General features: G+C 46.0%; 2 protein-coding genes across 3 annotated transcripts; one reads left to right on the forward strand and one right to left on the reverse strand.

Annotated features, from left to right (window-relative positions):
* Positions 1–54: 54 nt before the first annotated feature.
* On the reverse strand, positions 55–17,058 carry ago1 (argonaute RISC component 1). The gene is made up of 18 exons (XM_083678989.1): positions 16,995–17,058; positions 12,614–12,800; positions 11,237–11,357; positions 10,928–11,109; positions 10,276–10,412; positions 9,502–9,651; positions 8,684–8,771; positions 7,193–7,340; positions 6,955–7,074; positions 6,697–6,819; positions 6,444–6,577; positions 6,081–6,265; positions 5,627–5,877; positions 4,447–4,641; positions 4,163–4,297; positions 3,518–3,619; positions 2,962–3,161; positions 55–2,774 (listed from the first exon to the last, which is right to left on the reverse strand). The coding sequence occupies exons 1-18, from the start codon at positions 17,017–17,019 to the stop codon at positions 2,666–2,668; spliced, it is 2,592 nt and encodes an 863-aa protein (XP_083535115.1). The 5' UTR covers positions 17,020–17,058; the 3' UTR covers positions 55–2,665.
* A 702-nt stretch (positions 17,059–17,760) lies between these two features.
* dhdds (dehydrodolichyl diphosphate synthase) lies at positions 17,761–21,471 on the forward strand. 2 transcript variants are annotated; one of them, XM_083679726.1, is made up of 9 exons: positions 17,761–17,794; positions 18,394–18,474; positions 18,714–18,830; positions 19,032–19,174; positions 19,408–19,524; positions 19,669–19,770; positions 19,909–20,023; positions 20,340–20,447; positions 20,651–21,471. In XM_083679726.1, exons 2-9 carry the CDS (start codon positions 18,412–18,414, stop codon positions 20,891–20,893), a joined length of 1,008 nt encoding a protein of 335 aa, XP_083535852.1. In that variant the 5' UTR covers positions 17,761–17,794; positions 18,394–18,411; the 3' UTR covers positions 20,894–21,471. The 2 variants fall into 2 exon arrangements, with proteins under 2 accessions (XP_083535852.1, XP_083535853.1); XM_083679727.1 differs by lacking the exon at positions 20,340–20,447.
* Positions 21,472–21,986: the final 515 nt, after the last annotated feature.

Raw genomic sequence — 21,986 nt, forward strand, 5'->3', positions numbered from 1 at the left:
AGTAAACACTGTATTTGTGTGTGCACCCCACAAAAATGAAAATAAAGCAAGAAGTAATAAAAAACAAATTTATTTTCTTTAAAAAATAACCCTCCCCCAACAGAGTCCCCATACTATTACATACAGAGCCAAAATAAGTTGCTTCCATGTCCTTTTCTTTCAATCTAATGGGAAGTGCTATGACAAGGACTTGTTCTTGATCAGTGGCTTCATATTGCTTAGTCAGTGAGGCTGGGTGGAGCAGACTCTCCTGTGTCCTCATGATGCTTTTTCAGGGGTAGCTCCATGTTGTCCTCCCCCTTGCAAGGTGCTTGTGGCTTCAGTAAGTGAAGAACTGCATCTGGATCAGTGGTGCTGGGATTCCCCAAGCTGAACTTTTTTTAACACAGATGGGAGTGGGGGGGGGAAACGAACCCCAACTGCCAAGGCCCCGCTACTGGTGAGCCAAAATACATTACAGGTTATATATACAAATCACCTTGGACACGAGGGATCAGTAAAATGGTGTACAAAGGCATTTTGATTACGCGAGTTGAAAACAAAATTAAAAAAAATCGGCATATCATCAAATCTCTATCATCGATCCCTTTCAACTTAAAGGGACTCTACCAATCAGACATGATTTGAGGCGCTTTGAGACCAAATGGGATCATCAGGGACTTTCCCATAGTGCCCCCTTGAGGATACACTCTGACACTACTCACAATAATACAGAAAAACAAAAAGCAGTCTTCAACCATTAAACAATTGAGGCGATAACCGACAGTCAGGCAGAGGTGAGCAGTAGCTCCTATCTCTAGGAAACCCAAATAACGTGGCTCAGAATATCCAGTCATAAAAATTGTTACATGCATTTCATAAAGCCAGAAAGTGACCAGAAGTGAAGGCAGGGCATATTAAGTTGTAACCCCCTAACCTGTGCAACAAGCCCCTATCTGTGTTGCCCATGCACACAGCGCACCAATGGGGATCATATATCACAGGCTGGGGGGGCGGGGCAAACAATGAGGCAGGTAGGTGAGGTTAGAGAAGAGGGGGGAGGGGAGAGAGTTAGTGGCAGAAGGGGGCCTCTATGTAGTTTGGGGTGGGGGTGGTAAGGGAGCAAGAGTCTATGTGGTTTGGGGTGTGGGTGGTAATCGGGCAAGAGTCTATGTGGTTTGGGGTGGGGGTGGTAAGGGGGCAAGTGCATGTGTAGAGGAGTCTCACCACATGCTTAGTAGGAGGGAAGAGGTGAGACATGAGTGTGCTTGTGTTGGCAAGAGTTGTAGGTGTCTGCAAATGTCTGCAGGAGAAAGAATTATGTACAAAATACGGTGTGTGTGTGTGTGTGTCTGTGCGCGGGGGCATTGTGAGTATAGTGTGCACGTCATCTCCATTGACATGTTGGAATGTGTAGAATGAACATAGCAACTAGCAAGGTCAACGATGAGGTGAGGGAAGAACACTGTTCAGCTGTACGGCACATCGTGATCTCAGACTCTTCTGTTTGCCTGCTTTCAAATTGACAAAGAAAAGATGACCTTGTATTGCTTCTGTTACTCCTGGTTCAGTAATCTTAGCGGTTGAGGGTGTGAAAATACTGTGTGTGTGTGTGGGAGTGTGTGGGTGAGTGTGGGGGAGTGTGTGTGGGAGTGTGTGTGTGGGAGTGTGTCAAGTCCCAGGACAGACAAGTCTCCCCATTCTGAAGTAACATGACAGTCGGTTAAAGAAAAAGTGCCTCATAATTCCTGTCGCCGTGCACAAGGCATACTGACACAAAGATTATCTTCCTGTTAAGTGCCCCTTTTCCATTGGTTGGCATCACATTTGGCTGGTTAATAATGCTGGTTTAGGTGCATGGGGTGTGAGTGTATTCAATACACTCAATGCTATGGTCCCTCTATAATTTTGCTAAGTTTGCGTATCTCGCTACAGGCTAAATCTAAAATAGGGACACCCCAACCTGCACAGACCGTGCGGTAGGAATTTCACCTGTGTCTACGATATGCTACACCTGCTCCCTCTCTGCCTCCACTATAACAAAGACCAGAGGGGCTAGCCTCACAGAGAAACACTTCATAGGTGCAGGGCTGTTGGCGTCTACATGCTATCGCTAAGTGCTAATGTACCATACCTCCTCCCATGCCTCAAGGCCATCTTAAAAAATGACATTATTTTAAAAAATAAAACATAAAAATGAGTTCATGACTCGTTCATGAAAAGTTAAAACGATAAGTGTGTGCCCGCGGTGGCCCCTTCCGCACTAGGGGGGGTTTGAACACTGGCATCCACTGCACGGGTGGGTAAAGAGGCAGCATTGTGGTGGCAGTCAAAAGTTCTTGGGCTCTACTGCCCGTTTCCTCCCCTCCGTATTGCATACTTACATACATAGGAGTGTGAAGGTAGCATTCAATACAATAATAATACCCACTTTTTAAAATTAAAACATAAAAGAACATTTAAAGTAAGTCCCGTTAAAGACAACAAAACAACAATAATAACCGTTGTGAGTGCAAGAGGCTGCAGAGTCTGCCTGTGTTATTCAGTTGACTGGGGGGGGGGGGGGGGGGGGGGGGGTCAGACATGAGAGGTCAGTGGAGTGTGAGGGTAGTCATAGGGAGGGGTGAGGTGGGAGACTTCCGGTGGGCTCGGAGTTGGGGGTGGTGGTGGTTTGGGGCGGTGTTGCTCAGGCGAAGTACATGGTCCTCAGGGTGTCGTGGTGAATCTGCACAGCCTTGGCCAGAGCCTGGGGGTCCCGACCATTACTCTGCCCAGAGACATGGCTGCCCTCCCCGCTAGAGTGAAAGAAGAGACACAGACAGGAACAGGGGTCATTCTCATGTTCCATGCTGCACCCAAAACTAATGGAATAAGGCAAACTGTGCTTATATAGAAAATTATACAGTTACATACATAGAACTCAAAACTGTATATATATATATATATATATAAAAATAAAAAATAAAAAAAAAACATGCTTACCTGTCATGCTCCTTGTCCACCAGATGGTAGCGGGCACGGAAGGCCACAAGACGGGCGTAGTAGGCTGGCGCAGGGATGGAGACGGAGCGGGTGCAGCGTACGTAGGTGTGGCACAGCTGGTAGGTGAGGATCTGAAGCTCGTCGGCGGTGAAACGATTGTCGTCCCAAAGGACGTAGTAATGAGAGGGCCGACTGGTGCCCTACAGACAGACAGACAGACAGACAGACAGACAGACAGGAGAGCAGAGGAACCGTTACGGCACTGAGCGGGAGGATCGTTTAAAAAAACACTGGTGAGGCAGCGCCGCTGACAACCAATCTGAACACCTAGTAATCGCTTTACTTGGGTAAAAAAAAAAAATCGCATTGCTGGGTCAAAAACAACATTCTGCTAGAGCTCCAGAAATGCCCATTGGGATTCAAAATGATCTCAATAGCATATAAATCCTATTATGTAAGAATGTGTTGTTGTATTTTTATATACATGGCTAACATAACATGACTCAAGGGAAGAGAGCAGTATGAACATCCTATTCATATTCCTCTTCATATCTACCTGTATACCCGCGTGGCTGCACAGGTAGAAGTCAAACTCAAAGGGGTGAGTGATGCTGGTGTCCACTGTGGTCCCTGCAGGAATGTTCCCGCTCTTCCCGATCTACAGACAAATTGCACAAAGGGAACATAAGTTCGATTTCAAAATCCACAGAAGCTTACTGTGGCTAAACCTTCAAGGGAATTAAAATGGCAGAGCTGAGAATGGACTCATTGGATGAAAGCTTAAAGGGAAAGCCGGAGTTGTATCTTGCGCAACAGAGTTACAGCAGGCCCTGACTGTGTGCGTTACAGCAGGCCCTGACTGTGTGCGTTACAGCAGGCCCTGACTGTGTGCGTTACAGCAGGCCCTGGCTGTGTGCGTTACAGCAGGCCCTGGCTGTGTGAGTTACAGCAGGCCCTGACTGTGTGAGTTACAGCAGGCCCTGACTGTGTGAGTTACAGCAGGCCCTGACTGTGTGAGTTACAGCAGGCCCTGACTGTGTGAGTTACAGCAGGCCCTGACTGTGTGAGTTACAGAAGGCCCTGACTGTGTGAGTTACAGCAGGCCCTGACTGTGTGAGTTACAACAGGCCCTGACTGTGTGAGTTACAGCAGGCCCTGACTGTGTGTTACAACAGGCCCTGACCGTGTGAAATGAACTCACTCTCTCTGACTTGTCGGCACAGAAGAGGCGTGTGTGGTGGCGTTTCTGGACCACGATGTAGGTGATGCCCGGCTGGTAGTCCTTCTCTAGCTTGATGCACGCATCCCTGATGGCCAGAAGCTCGTAGTGGAGGATCTACGGAAAAAACAAAAACAAAAAAACCCCATTAAAAAACCCTCAAAGATCTCTGTGGTGAACACTGGGCCTTGATATTGGCTAATCGATTCAGTGGGACTGAAACGTAAACCATTGTTATTTTTCCCTCTGTCCCAGTTGAAGTGTACCTGTGGCAGCTGCCCCTCAGGCACCCCGTCCCTGTAGAAGATGATCCTGGTGGGCTTGAAGCGGGTGGACTTGTAGAACTGGATCAGCAGCTCCTTAACCATGTAGGAGAGGTCCTCAATGATCTCCTGTCTGGGCCTCTGGACCCTCACTGTGGCACAGTAGCGACTGGGGTGGGCGTCCATACTGCCTACCACCTGGAGAGAGAGGTGGATGGAGGGATGGGAGAGAGAGAGAGTTGAGGAGACTAGCCAAAAAGACAAAAGGCCACATACTGTAGGTCAATGTGTGACTTCAGAAACCAAGCCCAGCGAAAGCCTGAATACCAAAAAAACGTCAGAGAGAAAGATAAATGGAAAAAAAGGCTAAAAGGCAATCAACACATCAAAACTACTCAGCATCACATTGACACCTTGCTCATCAACCTGTATGATTCATCCATTTCTAATGTTGTGACTGGGGTGGAGCATTAGCACCCTCTAGAGGCCAACCGGGGTTAGTGTGGGAAGCTGGATGTTGTCTGCACCTAACGGTACCCTTGTAGCCCAAAGCCTTGTTACTGTGAGAAAAATTGTCATCCTCTCTGACCGTAACGCGACACAAATAGCATATTCACAGACATAGCCACCCCTTCTCTCCCTGTCTCTCTGGATGACTCAGCCACCTGTCATTATTGCTTGGCAACCACACAGCCAACCACAGCCAGGCCGAGGTTGTGGGATGTTGGGGTTTCGAGTGACGTTATTTCCTCCTAGCCTCTGAGTCACCGCTGAGCCATTCTCTTCCCTCCCATGCCTTCCTCTTCTTCTGATCCATCCCTCCCTCCCTCTCTCTCTCTCTCTCTCTTTTCCCCTATATCGAATTCACCCTGCCTGTATTGTAATTGGAATGCTTCAAAGTAGAAATACGAAGTGCTAACAAATCCCAAGCTATCACAGACTGAAGTGAATGCATGACGCAAGACATTCAGTATTATTGCCAATATTGACCCGAATACACTTGGTAAATAACTCAACCAAGCCAGTTGTACACTTAAACAAAATGCTGGACACTTACGGCAGTTAAGAATACACTACCGTGTAACAGTGTTTTCTTTAGACTCAAAATCAATGTTTCCATCTCCCTTACAAATACCTATCATTGTTCTTAATGAGTATTCATTGAATACTGAGGCTGTCTTACAGCGGTAATGGAGGGCTTCTTCCCATCTCCAGCAGGGGGGTGTGTCACGTCGGCCCCCAGGAAGATGACCGGCTGCTGGAAGACAGCTGACCGTTGGTGAGGCACCAGGATGTTGTTGATGCCGCCCAGCTTGACGTTGATCTTGAGGCAGAGGTTGGAGAGGGTCTGGGGGGACGTCTTCACCACGTTCTTCACCTGGACACACTGAGTGGCCATTCCTAGGAGAGTGTCTCCCACCCGCTTCACCTCCGCTAGAGGAACCAAGAGTCAACAGTCAGGTTTATCATATGCTTAAATGAAAGACGTTATTTAATATACTGTTACTGCACTAAGCTGAATTACAAATACTCTCTTATTATACAATGGCCTTTCAACAACCCATACCAAGTACCAAACCAAGCATGTTACTCTAATAACGGTACGGTTGTACAGACAATTCCATAACAAATCGTACCATAGACGGGGGTCTTGCCGGGCAGGATGACGATGATGAGCTGCAGCCCAGAGTAGGTGTTCTTCAGGTGTCTGAACATGGGCTCCACACTGTCTGCTCCCTGGGCGTATTTACAGAAACACGGCTGGCCCTGGATTGGCATCCCAGCATCCTTGGAGATCTTGCGCAGCTGGTCTGTGAAGTTCCTAAAGAGAGGAGAGAGCAGTGAAGTTAGTAAAACTCCTCCTTAGCGTCTGTTTAGTCCGAAAGAAAGACTTTTTTTTTTTATTAATTCTTTTTTTTTTATTGGATTATTTTTATTGAGACATGTATCCACCTAGGAAACGCATCCCCTCCCCAAACCCCCACTCCTAAGGCACTTACTTGAGCACCTCTTCTCTGCACTGTTTCTGGGGGGCGAAGCAGGCGATGGCCCACACCTTGATCTCGATACCGTTGTAAAACTGCTTCCCTCTCATGTCCCACACTCCCTGGTTAGGTGTGGCAATGGCACGGTTCTGTGGGGAAACATTTAGAAAAACATTGAGAGATCTTATTCTGATTTGCACGGCTTGCTCACTCTTATCGTCACCAGTCAAAGGTTTATAGTGAAACAGAAATCTGCCGTCTCTCTTACCCTTCCTCCATACTGCAGGATGGGGGCAGGGAGCACTCTCCCAGTCACCTCAGCCATTTCATCCTTCACTTTGATCCCAAACTCCTGGATGTACGGATCCAGGTTAAAGTTGGCATTCTTCATCTGTGGACGGACAAGGGCAACAGATACAAAGGCGTGTCAAATATTTTTTCCTTTTCTTTCAAGACACTGACATTTCCCATTGAGGCTCAGTTTTGCAGTGCAGCTTCAAGCTATTAGGCGGCCCCACTGACTCACCAGTCGGCTGATCTCCTCCTGCCTGTCAGGGGCAGAGCGAGCCGTGGCTTTGATCATGGTGGAGGTCTGATTATCTGTCAGTTTCTTGATGCACCGTTGCCCTGCTACAATGTTACACACCTGCAGGGAAACAAAGCAACGTCTTGAGTTTAGAAGCAGCCATTTGCTTCCACAACACACGCATCAATCAAATTGAATTTGTTCGCTCCAGGAAAATAAACGGTTTCATAATTCTCACCTCCAGGGGCAGGTAGGTGTGCTTTTGCTCCTGGCCCACCTGTAGGCAGGGCAGGTGGGGGTATTTCAGCTGCAGGTTGTACTTCTGTTTGAAGTACTGGGCCACCGTACATTCTACTGTCTGCCCACTCTCAAGCTGGAGGGGAAACCTAGGAAATGTGGGCAGGTGTCATTATAACTGGACAACATGGATGTATGTGGGTACAAACGTGTACCTGGGCTGACTAACAACTTTTTAGAAGTACCCCCATAAACTGACAATCCATATACAATGCCCTGTGTATGTAATGGAACAGTGAAGCATTTTTTTTTTTTACATTTTCCTCACCTTTCACTTACTATGAGGTTCAAGTAAAGATTCTCAGCTTTTATTTTATGGTATTTTTGCTTATTTGTCCAAAATAAGCACTCGTTTTTTGTATTTGGTCGACAATCCTTTGCATGCAATAACTGCCTGAAGTCTGTGACCCCACCAGACATTGACTATCTTCTCTGGTGATGCTCTGCCAGGCCTGTACTGCAGCTTCAGTTGCTGTTTGTTTTGAGGTATTTTTGCCTAAAATCTTATCATCAGGAAATGAAATGCATGTTCAAATTGGATTTAAATCTGAAGATTGACTTGGCCAGTCAAAAAAAGCTCGGAAAAACTCCCTAGTTGCTATGGCAGTATGTTTTGGGTCATTGTCTTACTTCTGTAATGAAGCACCATCCAATGAATTTGGAGGCATTTGCTTGTAATCGAGCAGACAAGATGTTTCTGTACACTTCAGAATACATCCTGCTGCTGCCATAAACTGTTACAATCATCAATTAAGACAAGTTAGTAAGTTCTAGCGGAAGCGAAACATGCCCAAACCTAACACCCCTTGCATCATGTTTCACAGATGAGCTGGTATGCTGTAAATATTGGCCAGATCCTTTTTTTCTCCAAACTCTTCTCTCGCAAATACTCTGGTACATGGTAGTGTCTGACATGGATGGTAGTCTCTGACACATTGACGCCAACCTCTGATAGACGTCTATGTTTCTGATTTTTTTTCTGATTCTTCAGCCTAATAGTGACTTCCTTGACTTTCATTGACACCTCTTTGGTCCTCTTGTTGACAGACACCAATAGGAAACTCCAAAGCCTAGAATCAATACTAGACGTTGACAGCTCTTATGCCTGCATAAATGATGTGATGGAACACACCTGTCAAGCCAATTATCAAGCTTTTGGGTACCCTAAAATAGGGGGACTAAACATACAAAGTGCTGTTTATTTTTCTGAATGGTGAAACCAATACGTACACAAATGCCATCGAATAAAAGCTGACAATCTCTACCTAATAGTAATGGTCTGATTTCAATCGAAACTTTTGGAGCGTAGAGCCAAAAGGAAAAAAACTAATTGCTTCACTGTCCCATTACTTGCGCAGGGCACTGCATATCCAGGACATATCATGCATCAATTCTCTTTTCCACGGGGCATCGGGTGAACTTAGACACTCACGTCTGGTGGCTGGCAGGGCGCCGTGTGACATTGCACACTCTGTACTTCCTCTTCATCTGGCCGCAGTGCGTCACCTCCACCTTCAGGCCTGGCAACGCCCACCGACAGCAGGGCAGAAACACACACACGCACAGAAAGATAAGAGCCCACAGGAATGGCACGATGGGGACAGAGGGATGGGGAGAGAGTAGGAGGGTAAGAAGGGGGTCACCCCGAAATTGGATACAATAGTGCCTGCATAATCTTGTTAATATCTCTAGCACCCCCTAGTGGATTTTCGAAGAAAAAAAAAAGATTTTAAAAGACAACAAATTCGACTGAAAATAAAATAGCGCTGTTTAATGTTCCAAAATACAACTTCACAAAGTGAAGTTTGACAATATGAGAAGTGAATATAAAAAAATAAAACAAAACTGCACCAATACATGAAAAACATCTGCAGAGACGCGCTGGATAGAGAACAACAGGGAGAGTGGGAGAGATAGGGATGCATTAAGTGGTGGAGGATTCGAGAGGGAAATCGGGAGTGAAGGGTTAAGGGAAGTAGAGTGAGGGAAGTGAGGTGAGTGGATTATGATTGAGTGTGAGTGGAGTAGTGAGTGGTGGAGTGTTTTAGGAGTGAGTGATTGAAGAGTGAGGCGTGGAGGAGTGAGTGTTTTAGGAGTGAGCGATTGAACAGAGAGGAGTGGAGGAGTGAGTGTTTTAGGAGTGAGGCATGGAGGAATAAGTGTGTCAGGGATGAGGGGGTGGAGGAATGAGGGGGCTGTCCTCTTGGAAGAGGTGAGAGGCGGCATGGCGTGTGGAAGGTACTCACTCACTGTTCAGTGGCCCACCTTTGATCTCCTTGGTGAAGCGGACTCTCTGAGAGTCGGTCAAGGTCTTGGGCTGCTCGTCAATGTTGCGGATGTCCAGGACCTCGCACATAAATTCTATCACGGGCTGGGCTTTGTAGAAGGCAGTGGCCGACACTAGAAGGAGACAATGCGCTCAGTCAGAACTGGAAGATGATGTCAATATAAACCCTCTGGCAGAGGATTATGCTAAGCACTGTTCTAAGTGCACCTTCAAACACAATCAATATGGCTACAGCTGTGAAGTGATGAAGGCCAAAGCAAATATCTATAACACTAGAGTAGATCTTATGGTAGCTCGTGTTATGTTTAGGGACCTGAGGAATTCTGAATTAGTTTTTTCCCCTCTTGTTGTTCCATCCCCCAGCGTCAAGAGGACAACATATCACCCTGTCAAACCATTGCAGACTCATAATACCAGCAATACTTCAACCAGAATAAATCTAAACTTATAATATATAATATTTTACTGATGTTCATTGGCGGATTCCGATCACATAAGCAGATTTAAAGTAAAAAGTGTAAAAGTCTGTGGCGAACAGTCTCAAGTGTGGAGGCACACGCAGTGCCGCCTTGAGGACAAGCTTTGAATTACATGTTGATAATGTGAAAGGGCAGGTGGTCAATAATTGATCAGGTCCTTAACGATGTTATATTATGCCATGTCATGTTCTCTCATGGTACGTTGTGTCATCGTGATGTCATCGTACCCTTAGGCGCTTGTCGTCTGGTGTGACTCACCATCGATATTGAGCATCATCTTCCACATGGCAGGGCGTACAGACTGGTGGAAACCAAACCACACCTCCCTCCCCCCTCCCAGGGGATGGTAGTACCCTTCAGGTGGAGAGAAGAAAGACCGTCCCACTGGAGTGTACCTAGTTAGAGAAAAAAAAAGGGGGGGGGGGGGGGGGGGCATGACTCAACTGAAATCTCAGACAGCATGATCTCATAATGACTGAATATCCAGGAGGTCTGTGTCATCCATGAGGTTTCGGAAGTAAGCAAATCAAGGCAATTAGGCTTCTTTCATCTCTTCAAAAGCCTGAACATAAAGACTCTCTGACTTTGATGTGGTCAACTCAAGTGGCTGATGATTATTCTCTGCTCAGAACTGTTAGTTTCACACAGTTCTCAGTTGACAACCACCATCCGTTTAGCCTGCTTCCTTCAGGAATGAGAATTTAATGGATCTCAACATAAGAAATCAGTCAACTTAACTCACGTTCAACAAGGATGACACACAGTACGTCTTGAGGTTCTTCTAGAACAACAACAAAAAAAAGGCAAAAAAAAGTGCCTCTCCTGGTTGTGCTGAGACTCCTACAGTCATATTTTGTCCTGTCATCTATGTGTGTGTGTGTGTGTGTGTGTGTGTACACTGTGTACCAACCTCATGGAGGCCAGGTGGCGCATGGCCACGTCCAGGGCTTGGACAGAGTCCAGCGGCACCTGCAAACGGCCGCTGACCAGAGTCTCCTGTAGGAGACGCCATGACACGATGGCCAGGTAGCGGATAGACACCTTGAAGATACGGTCCTTTCCCTCCCCGGGGATGGTCACCTCGAAGTCCACCTGCACACAGAGAGAAGGGGGGGTGGAGGGGGTGAGGAAAATAACAAAAAGGAGGAGAGGATGAGTATGCAGTTTTGAGACACACACACACACACACACCCACACACCTTGTCTAGAAATAACCTACCTTCTCACTTCCAATAGGAAGCGCTAGTAACGTATAGATGTTCTTCTTGCCATCGTACACTGGCTTCCTGTCCCCAAAGAGCTGGGGCTTAAAATGTTGCACCATGTATTCCACAACCTCCCTGCAGGGGGCGACACACAAACACACCGGGTTATGATCATACTCACAAAGCTTACGACAACACTCTCTGGGCCAGTTGGTAGAGTATGGCGCTGACAATGCTTAGGTTGTGGGTTAGATTCCCGCTGGGACCATATATACTGAAAAATGTATGCACCCACTGCACTGCAGCTAAATGGCATATATCATCTCTGACAACAGACGTTGCTGTCCAAATTAAGCCCAACAACCAATCAGGAGGATGCTCCTTTGGGGGGGCAGGTTGTGATTGGATATTGATCAAGCAGGATACACAGCTGGTGGAAGGCAATATCTCATGGCCTTGGGGGGAGGCGTCGGGACAAAAGAGAGAAGGTATGGGGGCCCCACCTCTGAATGCATGGTGCCTTGGCCTTCAGATAAGTGTGGGGGAAGAGGGGCCCGTTTGAAAGGGAGAGGTCATGTGAGATTGACCCCTGCATGCCTACTTGGACCCTTTGTCCAAAAACTAAAAACTCTGCGACTTCATTCGAAGAGAACGAAGCTCAAAGGCATGCCACCATCGCTCCCTTCTCCTTCTTTCTGCAGGGCAAAACTCCAAGGATTTGAATTCAGACTCAGCTTCAGTCTGTTAATCAAGTCAATTAGAGAGAGGACTATATGAGGCTTTTCTTTTCTGGGTCAAGGATATTTTTTTAATAGTCAGGAATAAAAAACAAAGTTATTACATTTTGGGGTCTCAGACATTCATTCTTGAAACGAAGCATTCACAGTCTGATTATTGACCATGGTCACTGGAGCAGTATTGTGTCTGAGTTGCCCAATGATGACCAGCCAAACCTGTGGCTCTCAAACATAAGGAGAATGACTTTCGTCAGACAGTAGTGAAGCAGTGCCATAATCTACATAATCTATGTTAATGATGGTGCTAATGAAGTGTATAGTCTATTTCTGTTGGGTTGACTCACGCTCTCTCACTTCATCATGTCAACTTTTAATTGGACAGTTTGGACACCACAGATCACTAAGAATGTCTCCCTACATAGCATGCGGTCCCTTGTTGCATTACCACAGCAAGCCATTCAACTTTGGTAGTCATCAAATCCTCATTTGAGAAATGCGCACAAATCCCAAAGTGTCACATAAATCCTGGGTTTATGTCAGTGAGAAATGCAAGAGAGTGAGTTCATGTTAGTACAAGACGATTTTTGCCTGAAACAAACTAAGCCACAGCTATTGAATTCAAACATCACGAAGGGAAACGTCATGTCACGTTACCTGTTGACCCGACGGGGACACTTGTCAGGCTTGATGTCCACCTCGTAGTGGAAGACGTCCATCTTGGGGATCTCCACCTCAAAGTAGTTGGCCAGCAGCTTAATGGGCTTCCCCACGGTGCCCATGCCCGGCCGGCGGGGGGCCTGGAACACCTGCTGCAGAGGTGGGGGGAAGGGCCCCATGGGCACTGGGGGAGCAAGGGTGAGGGCATTGAGGTTGGTTATGTGGGCACAGGAGGAGGTTCAGGCAGGGGCCAAAAGGGAAGTGAATGGGGCATGGGCAGGGGAACAAGTGTAAGGAGGAGCCGAGTGAGGAAAAACATGCGGGCATGGGCAGGGTTGGCAGGGGACAGAGTTGGCAGGCGGGCATGGGTAGGAAGACAAGGAGAAGGCATGGATACAAAGGAGGAGGGGGTAGGGAGGGGCAGAGGGGGCATAGATATGGGCAGGGGATGAAACGTAGGCAGGGTAGGCGGGCATGGGTAGGAAGACACGGAGAAGGCAAGGATATGAAGGAGGAGGGGGTAGGGAGGGGCAGAGGGGGCATAGATATTAGGCAGGGTAGACGGGGGCATGGGAAGGATGACGAGGCAGAGGCAGGGACGGGAAGAGGTATAAGGAAAACAAAACGAGGCAGACAGAAAGGAAGGAAAAGGTTGAGTGGCAAAAATAACAGGGGGAGAATGAAGAGGACCGGGATTTGTGAGAGAGGGGGTGTCATGAGAAGAGGATATTGACAAGGGATAAAGGAGGGGAGGACGAACAAAGAGATTAGGGCGACCAGGGAGGGTGTGAACGAAAGAGTAGGGAAGGGGAGAGGGATGGTTGAATGAGAATTAAGGGCAGGGGGAGAGAAAAAAAGAATACATTAGGGCAACGCTCAATTCTACAAGCCAGACACACTGAAAGAAAGATGCAGGCTAATTTTATTGAACCCCTCAGAGGGCGAAATTGGTAAATTAGGACTACTGGAAGGTTCATGAGGGCCTCCTATGAGATTCTGCTTGAAAGACTTCTTAGACAAAATGCAATGGCACAAGATGGCGCAATTCCAAAATGTGTCTAAAACAGTTATTGTTGCATTTGCGAGCCAAAGTCAACTAGGGTGTCACATGGGAGATAATCTGCAGAATGAAACCTATTTTCTATTAAAGTGGCTTCTTTCTGCATTACAGAGTAAGTACAATTAGCTATAGGCATGTGATTTCAAGAGGATGTTGTTGCCATAGTTGATGCCCTCTTTTGGAAGCATATAGTTTGGAACCTTCGCCTGATTGGCGAGTGTCTGCCAGAAGAATGTAACTTGTGTGGAAAACAAGTATGGAACGTTCAGGAGGTCCAGGAGTACGTGGCCTGCTAAATGTGAGGCTAGCCATGACTCCTGCCTGAGAGGGCCCCAGTGTCTTAACCTCTGCCTCCCCTGAGAACAGCCCCTCCACCACAACAAAGACCCCAGCTGCTCTTCTCCTCCATCAAACACACACACACACACACACACACACACACACACACACACACACACACACACACACACACACACACACACACACACACACACACTGGGGAGAGAGAGGGAGAGCCCCCACTACCGCACGCACGCACGCACATACACACACACACACACACACACACACACACACAGGGGGGGGCCCCCCCAACATTCCCAGTCTCACCATGGAGACTCCACAGCAACACAGTATTGTCATGGAGATCAGGAAACCTGGGGGTGTGTGTGAGGAGGGGCACTGTGGGAGTTGGGGGTGAGACGGTGGTGGTGGGACCTTGGCCTTTTCTCATCCTGCAAGCGTTCATGTTTCCACATAAGGACCAGGCTCCTGTCATCAATCTCTCTCACTCAGTGGAGCCTGGGTTTAAAGGGCTAGTGTGGAAATCCTGGGGTCAACCTTGACAGTCGGTCACAGGCTCGCTAGGCCTCCATAAAGAAGCTACTCACTTCCTGATATAGGCCATTACTGTCCAAATAATAACGCCTGTAAAGAAGACAGGCAGCCATCTACTCATCTGAGTAGTTTTGTCACAGTTAAGATACCTGAGTGTGTGTGTGTGTGTGCATGCATGCATGCGTGCGTGTTATGGCATAAGCCACAACATTACTTTGAATGACAAAGTAAACATGCACACACTGACGCACATACACGCACACGTCACCCCCCACGCCAGGGAAGGCAGATGGTGAGAAGTGGAGCCAGGGGCCTACACGTCCCCAGACAATAGATGTCTTTTCCTGGCACAAGAGACCTGAACCAAAGAGACCCGAGTCATGTCTACTCCCTGCTTAGTGTTGTATCCCTGTAGGCGATAGCCTAACTAAAACATGGAGTCACTACAGATGTTTTCCAGCAGCATAATTGAATTTGAGGATAAAAAGGGTCTAATTGTCTAAATAGTGTCCTAGGACGCAACATACTACTCGTCCTCTTTTCCAATCCCAAATGTAACAGTAGGCCTAAACCAAAGATAAGTACAGAGTGATTTGGCAAAGAGGCTATCCACGTATAGGTTGCAAGATGCAAACGTTAATTATTTTCAATATTCAAATGAAAAAACTGAGAATCATCTGTAGCTTCAAACACAGATGACCTCTTGATGGGTGGGACACCCCCCACGCCCCATCCTAAAAACAAAAACAAACTCAACTACTTAACAGGGTGACAGAGTCCAATGGTGTATTAAAAAAGGATCACTGAATCAGGGGAATCAACGTTGAATCAACAAAACTGACAAACATTCTACATGGGGACCGATCATTTGATCATGTCATCAACTTTTTGGCATCCCATTTGTCACTGAATTCCCTTTGAAATGGGAAATTTGTTGTAAATTTCTGCCTAACAAACTCTTAGAAGTGACATCTTATACTTTGTTAAAGAGTCAAATTACATAATGTTATACACTAGGGTTGGGGGCGGTATAACGGTAATACGGTAACCCGCGAGATTTGAAAATGCCCACGGTGTGCTTTTTAATACCGGCATAACATTTCTGCTACATTATCTTTTAAACTGACAAATTAAGAGCTGTTTTCACTATATGTATATGTACCGCCGCTGGCAGCGCTGAGGCGCAGGAGGCCGAGCGGTTCGTCTCTCTCAGCTGAGAGCACGGGGGGGAGGGGCTGGCGCTGCGCTCACTTCAGACATACATATAGTATACACAGGAGTGAGGGAGAGATTATCTGTTCTTTTTTTTTTGCCAGTTTCTTGGTAACGGCTGTTTATTTATTTATTTATTTTTGGCCATTTTAGACCAGTCATCTACGTTAAAAATAGCTAGCTAACTTTGCCCTTTTGCTGGCGAACATGGGTAGTGGGGAAGACGGTATTATAACAGTCACCACATACATACTTGAGATTTATAATGTATATTAAATATATGGAGCAAAGGCGGATTCTCTCCCCCCCCCCCCCCGGGAGCATTTAAGGACTTCATTCCACCCAACCCTATTATAAACAGACTGGACTTTAAACCTGGTTTAGCCCTGGTAATAACAATATCTGATGTTTTATGGCCGTCTTCTCACTTGAGCAAAGTCATCAAATCGAACTGCCACATTAAATATTATAATCAATGTACCGTGGCATGTCCATGCACTAACCACAATTAATTAACCTCGACATTAATAAACCTTGAGGGGAACATGTATAGATAGAAGTTTGGGATTTTGACACCAATCCTTTTGACAGCTGAAGTTATATGACAGCCACTGATGTAAAATAAGCAAATAAAGCTTGCCTTACACAATGTTTCAGTATTTAAAAACATTCAGTAGGGTTCACTCAACACTGGATGGGATGATTATAATCCATGGTGTACTATTCTGGTTTAGAGTGTAAATAAAGTATGTACCACTGCAGTTATTACATGCACAGGCTGAAGTGAAATGTGTCATTTGAAAAACGCATGCAGCACACAGGTTGCCAAAAATATTGAAAATTTGAATTCCTAATAATCAAAAGAAGAGAACACTGCGGGGGTCATGGTCTTGTGTTGTGTGAGAGAGGGGTGCAGCCAGCTGCTGGGGTAGTGGAAGGCGGGCTTTACCTCGTGTCTCCTCGCAGGAGATTCCCACGACCCCCTTGCCCCCGCCCCTGACCTCGGACATTGTCAGTGCACCAAAAAGACCCGTCTCTCGCTATAAATCCATAAGAGTAATTTCGTGCAAGAAATACGAATAAAAACATCCACAATCGTTGCGATAGACGGGTTTTCGATTGGCCTGTCCGCTAACTCGAAAATGCACCTCCTGATACGAGGCCATGATGCCCCGTTTTCAAATTTCGGGCAATTTCTGGTCGCAATTAGCCATCTCAACATATTCACCAATCCCACCCCTGACGACATGAAATAGAGAGACCCCTTACCAGCGCCAGACGGTCCCGGCTCCATCCCATCCACTTAGCCGCGCGGGTACAAGCTAGTCCAGGATTATACAGCCACAGCTACGGCCACAGCGCCGGCCCCTTCAGACTGGAAGCGTTTCAGACTTCCAGCCCCCTCCTCTCGGCGTGCAGGCTTCTCCGGACTCGCTAGACCCCCGCCCCCTGCCCCTACCAGAGCCCCCAGACCCAGAGTTGTAGCTAACGACAATAGCTGCCTGTCTGATGACACAAGAGCCACTGTCTGAGGGGCTCGAGGACGATACCCTTCTTCTGTGTTATTTCGTCCGCTTAGAACGCTCTTTGCGGGGATTTGTCGGATTGTCCGTGGCGCTGTGTTTTCTTGTCGGTCTGTTATGCTCCTGCTCACCGTTCAAGCAGGATTCTCCAGCGGAACAAAAAGGGCCAGCCCCTCACCCCCAATTCTGAAACCTCTTCTTCGCCTTTGAAAGATGTTGAAAATAGCGTCTGCGCATTTTTGTAGTCGCCCCCTAAAGGCAGACAGCTGTCACAATCCAAAGTAGTAGACCACTGATTTGCAAATTGGCAGTAGAAAATAATATTTTAATGCAAACTAAAACAAAAATGTTTCTTTCTCTGTCAAAAATAATCCAAATTAATGCATATAGATAAATCCGTGTATTTATTACATTTACTTGACTTAAACGATTATGTTTTTGTCAATCCACATGCATTACAAATTTGTAAAGCCGTTCAGGAGGAAGTTGTCGCTCTTCTATTTGCGTCACATCGCCGATGAGGAAGAGGACGTCATCGTTTAAGCTGTGAGTTGGAAGCTCTGTGTTAAATGTAAAAATAAAACTAATACTGTCGATAATGCTTTACACCTTTCAATAATTTGAATTAAGTCGATCATTTTCAGTGGATACAGACGTTGACTTGCGAATTTCACGTTCGCTTGTAGCTTTCTGTCAACCTGGTTTCCCTTCATGTCTTGTACGCTCCACAGAAATCCACATGATGACTGCATATTCATACAGCCAGAAACGTATATACTGTATGTTGAGCCAAATCAAAGACGGTGGTGCGAGACATGATTATTCACGCGTATAGCCTCTTATCTCAATGTGCACTTTGTAGTATGTGTGGGCTTGGTGTATGCGTAGGCTATGTCTGCTCCTCAAAGGTGGCCTATACTATAGTGTAGCGACAGCTTCACCTTATCCTAGTATTTTGCTTGTTGAACGCACCCTTGCTCTCTCCATCGTGTCCAAACATGGGACTGTCTTTTGTGCCTAGCTGACTATATTCGACATTGCTTCAGCATGATGTACATGTATTACTAGCTATATATCATATTATAGACTATTGCTTTAATATGTTTTGTCATTAAGTCTGATCATGGTTTATCTCTCCAACTCAGTGGTCTCAGAGTTTGAAGATGTCGTGGATTAGGGAAGGTGAATTGAACCTTCTTGAGAAGCTCTCAGCCAACATTTTGAAGGTAGAATTTCCATAATTGCAATACAGTATTGAGTTCACCTTTTTGATATACTTGTAGTAGGTAATGCACAATGGTTGTAGTGAGATATACAAAAGCAAGTAGCATATTCCTTCCAATACTGAATAGCATTTGATTCAGAATCAAATTGTGAAATAAATGCACTCTACTCTCAAGTAGCTTGTCATTATGTCCTGCTAATCGCTATCTTGAATCTGTTCACTGATCTCTCATTGGTCTAGGCTGGTCCAATGCCCAAGCATGTGGCGTTTATCATGGACGGAAACCGGCGCTATGCACAGAAGCGGCATGTGGAGCGCCAGGAGGGCCACACACAGGGATTTGACAAACTGGCAGAGGTGAGGGTGTGGTTATCGCTCTTTAGGGGAGAAGTTACTTTACTAAAACCAAACGTTTTTCTGATGCTTTTGTACTCTTGCAACACCTGAAGTAATTTTTCGTAATGTATCTTTTGAGTTTTATCCTTATGGGCATTCAACCTTGTCCTTGACCACCCTCATGTCAGCATTTCTTATGTCTATGTATGTCTACTCCCTCAGACACTGCGCTGGTGCCTGAACCTGAACATCCATGAGGTCACGGTGTATGCCTTCAGCATCGAGAACTTCAAGCGGTCCAAAGATGAGGTGGAAGGGTTGATGGAGCTGGCCAAGCAGAAGTTCATCAAACTTCTACAAGAGCAGTGAGTGTTAGAGAAGCATTGGTGTGAGCCGGGAATCAATCAATTACTGGGAGAAGAATCGGCATTCACATGCTTGAAATAAAATAAGGGTTTATTTCTGGACTTAATGTTAGACTGTTCCTCAGTCATGAACGGAAAGGGGAGGGAGATGGGCTAAAGAGCTAAATAGATCATGTGATTGTTAAACTGGCAAGAATGAGTTGTTTTACTTAACCATCTCTTCTCTCCTCCAGGGAGAATCTGGAGAAGCATGGGGTGTGTATCCGGGTGTTAGGAGACCTGACTATGCTGCCCCTGGACCTTCAGCAGCACATTGCCAAGGCTGTGGTTGCCACCAGTACTCACAACAAGTAGGCATTTCATTCTCCTTTTGTTCTTGACCTCTCTGAAATCTCTCACTCAAATGTTCAAGCCACAGTACACACAAGCTGGAGTTGACAAACACATAAGAGGTCACACAGACTGATTAATGACACACTTTTGTCTGCCAACAGATGCTTTCTTAATGTGTGCTTTGCCTACACCTCAAGACATGAAATTGCCAATGCCGTCAGGGAGATGGCTTGGGGAGTGGAGCAAGGTCTAATCAAATCCAGGTAAAGAACATCAACAGATAAGAATGCACTCTGATTTACCTCTCAAAACATTGCTCCCTGTTTGAATTTGAATAGATCATGTTTATTCTGTAGTCCATAGATTTCAACCAGTTGCTGTTTGTGTTCTGTTGCATTCAGTGATGTGACGGAAGACCTGTTGAGTCAGTGTCTGTACAGTAGTAACTCTCCCAACCCTGACCTGCTCATCCGCACATCGGGAGAGGTGCGACTCAGCGACTTCCTGCTCTGGCAGGTAAGGAGGATAGGACTGGCAAAATTTGTTTACAATTTGCCATGGGTGTTCTAGGGGAGTGGACTTGCCGTTCTGTCTCCAGTAGCTGCCTCATCAAATCATGCATGTATGCAGAAACACCACAGCCACTGCAAGTCCATTTCAAGGGGTTATATTATTATTATTAGGAGGGATTTTCTTGTTTGGAACTTCAAACTGAATTTTGTCTCGGTGGCCAGAGGTTGCAACAGACTTACGCACAGCTCCTTTAATATCAAAAGTATGTGATTAATTCTAGTATGAATGCATTAATATTCAGCAATATTTGACCCTTCAGACATCCCACTCCTGCTTAGTGTTCCAGTCAGTCCTGTGGCCTGAATACTCATTCTGGAACCTGTGTGAAGCCATAGTGCAGTATCAGCTCAACTACAGATCTATTCAGGTATGTCCTTTCTATCTATGACAGCGATGTTTGTATAAATGCCAGTCACATAATTTACTTGTACAGTACCATGTTTGGTATTGATGCAAGTTTGAGTACTTTCGCTGGAAGAGAATATCCTAAATATCTTTGGTCCAAGGTTACTGTATAACACATTATCATCTCTCTGATTGACTAATCTGTATGTGTTTAATGCACTGCAGAAAGCCAGAGACCATCACCAAGATGACAAGGCCCTACAGCAGCTGGAGGCAGACCGCATCTGCGTAGCAGACCTCCTACAGCATCATGGGAATGGAAAGCCCTTGGACGCCCAGAGGAGACAGGAAGCACTGCTAACCTATATCGCCAGCCGAGAGGAAAGGGTTCAGGACTTCCTGGGCGCACTGCGGCACAAGAGAGACACTTTCTTCACTGACTTATCCAGCCAGGCTGTTGTTGCTTAAGAAGGGGCTTACAACGTACACCCCATGTTGAATTGGGCCACCCCTCTTCCTTCATATTTCCCTAAAGGGCTGTGGAAAAAGGAAGAGTGTTAGGAAACTTTGTTTTTGTATTACTGATTTATACAAAGATGAAGGCCATTTTACCCCTATGGGGCTATATGTGGGGATATTTATGTTTGTAGAGGAGTCTGATCAAAGTCTAATAAAAAGAAATGTCTGGTCAAGATGTCATGATTTTATATGTTCTGTAACGTGCGTCTTTCAAATGCATGCCGTTGAGGTGAAGACTGGTCCTGAGGGGCGTGGCTTTCTTTGGATGCACACAAAGGAGGCATCAGTCTCATTCCCAGAGAGGATACAGATCAGAAGAGTCAATTATTTTCCAACTACAGCATCAGAAAGCTTTACGTGTGGTGGTCAAATAACAATCTCAATGAATGTCATCATGTGATACTGCAACTTTGTTTATGGTCATGTTTGACATGTAATAATACTTGACTTCATGTATGAGGCAACATGTTAAACTATATTTTGACCAGGTTCCTTATCTTGCAGAATAAACTTGTGATCATATGTTCATTTAGTTCAAAGTGCAATGTGTGACTCATTTATTCATGACCAATCACCCCCATGTTGGCAGAAAGTCACTGTACCAAGTAGTGATGCAGACACTTTAAGTCACATTTTCAGTTTGATCCCTAATTTTGTCCTAAATGTTTCCATAATGTTTTGTATTAAGTTGAATTACAGTTAATGACTATGCTGCCCCTGGACCTTCAGCAGCACATTGCCAAGACTGTGGTGCCACTAGTAGTCATAACAACAAGTAGGCATTTCATTCTGCTATTGTTCCCAAGTTATCAGAACTCTCGAAACGGAATATTCAAGCCATCGTTAAAAAATCTGGAGTTTGCAAACAGAGGAGGACCAGGCCCTACAGCAGCTGGAGGCAGACTGCACCTGTGTAGCAGACCTACAGCACAATGGCAATAGAAAGAGCTAAATGATAAGTGGGATGCTTGGGAAGACCCAACTCTGACATCACCACATTGAAGTTGATAATTAAAACGGTTAGGGTAGGGTCATCCCAAGA

This window comes from Argentina silus (assembly GCF_951799395.1).
Source record: "Argentina silus genome assembly, chromosome: 10".
Classification (NCBI taxonomy): Eukaryota; Metazoa; Chordata; class Actinopteri; order Argentiniformes; family Argentinidae; genus Argentina; species Argentina silus.

Excerpts from the sequence above, each read along its gene's own strand:
- dhdds (XM_083679726.1), top strand. The coding sequence starts at position 18,412 with ATGTCGTGGATTAGGGAAGGTGAATTGAACCTTCTTGAGAAGCTCTCA. Across the intron at positions 18,831-19,031 it reads GATTTGACAAACTGGCAGAG|ACACTGCGCTGGTGCCTGAA; the intron begins GTGAGGGTGTGG and ends CTACTCCCTCAG. Across the intron at positions 19,771-19,908 it reads CAAGGTCTAATCAAATCCAG|TGATGTGACGGAAGACCTGT; the intron begins GTAAAGAACATC and ends TGTTGCATTCAG.
- ago1 (XM_083678989.1), bottom strand. The coding sequence starts at position 17,019 with ATGGAGCCGGGACCGTCTGGCGCTG. Across the intron at positions 12,801-16,994 it reads GCCGGGACCGTCTGGCGCTG|TGCCCATGGGGCCCTTCCCC; the intron begins GTAAGGGGTCTC and ends TTGCTCCCCCAG. Across the intron at positions 4,642-5,626 it reads AGAAGCCCTCCATTACCGCT|GTGGTAGGCAGTATGGACGC; the intron begins GTAAGACAGCCT and ends CTCTCTCTCCAG.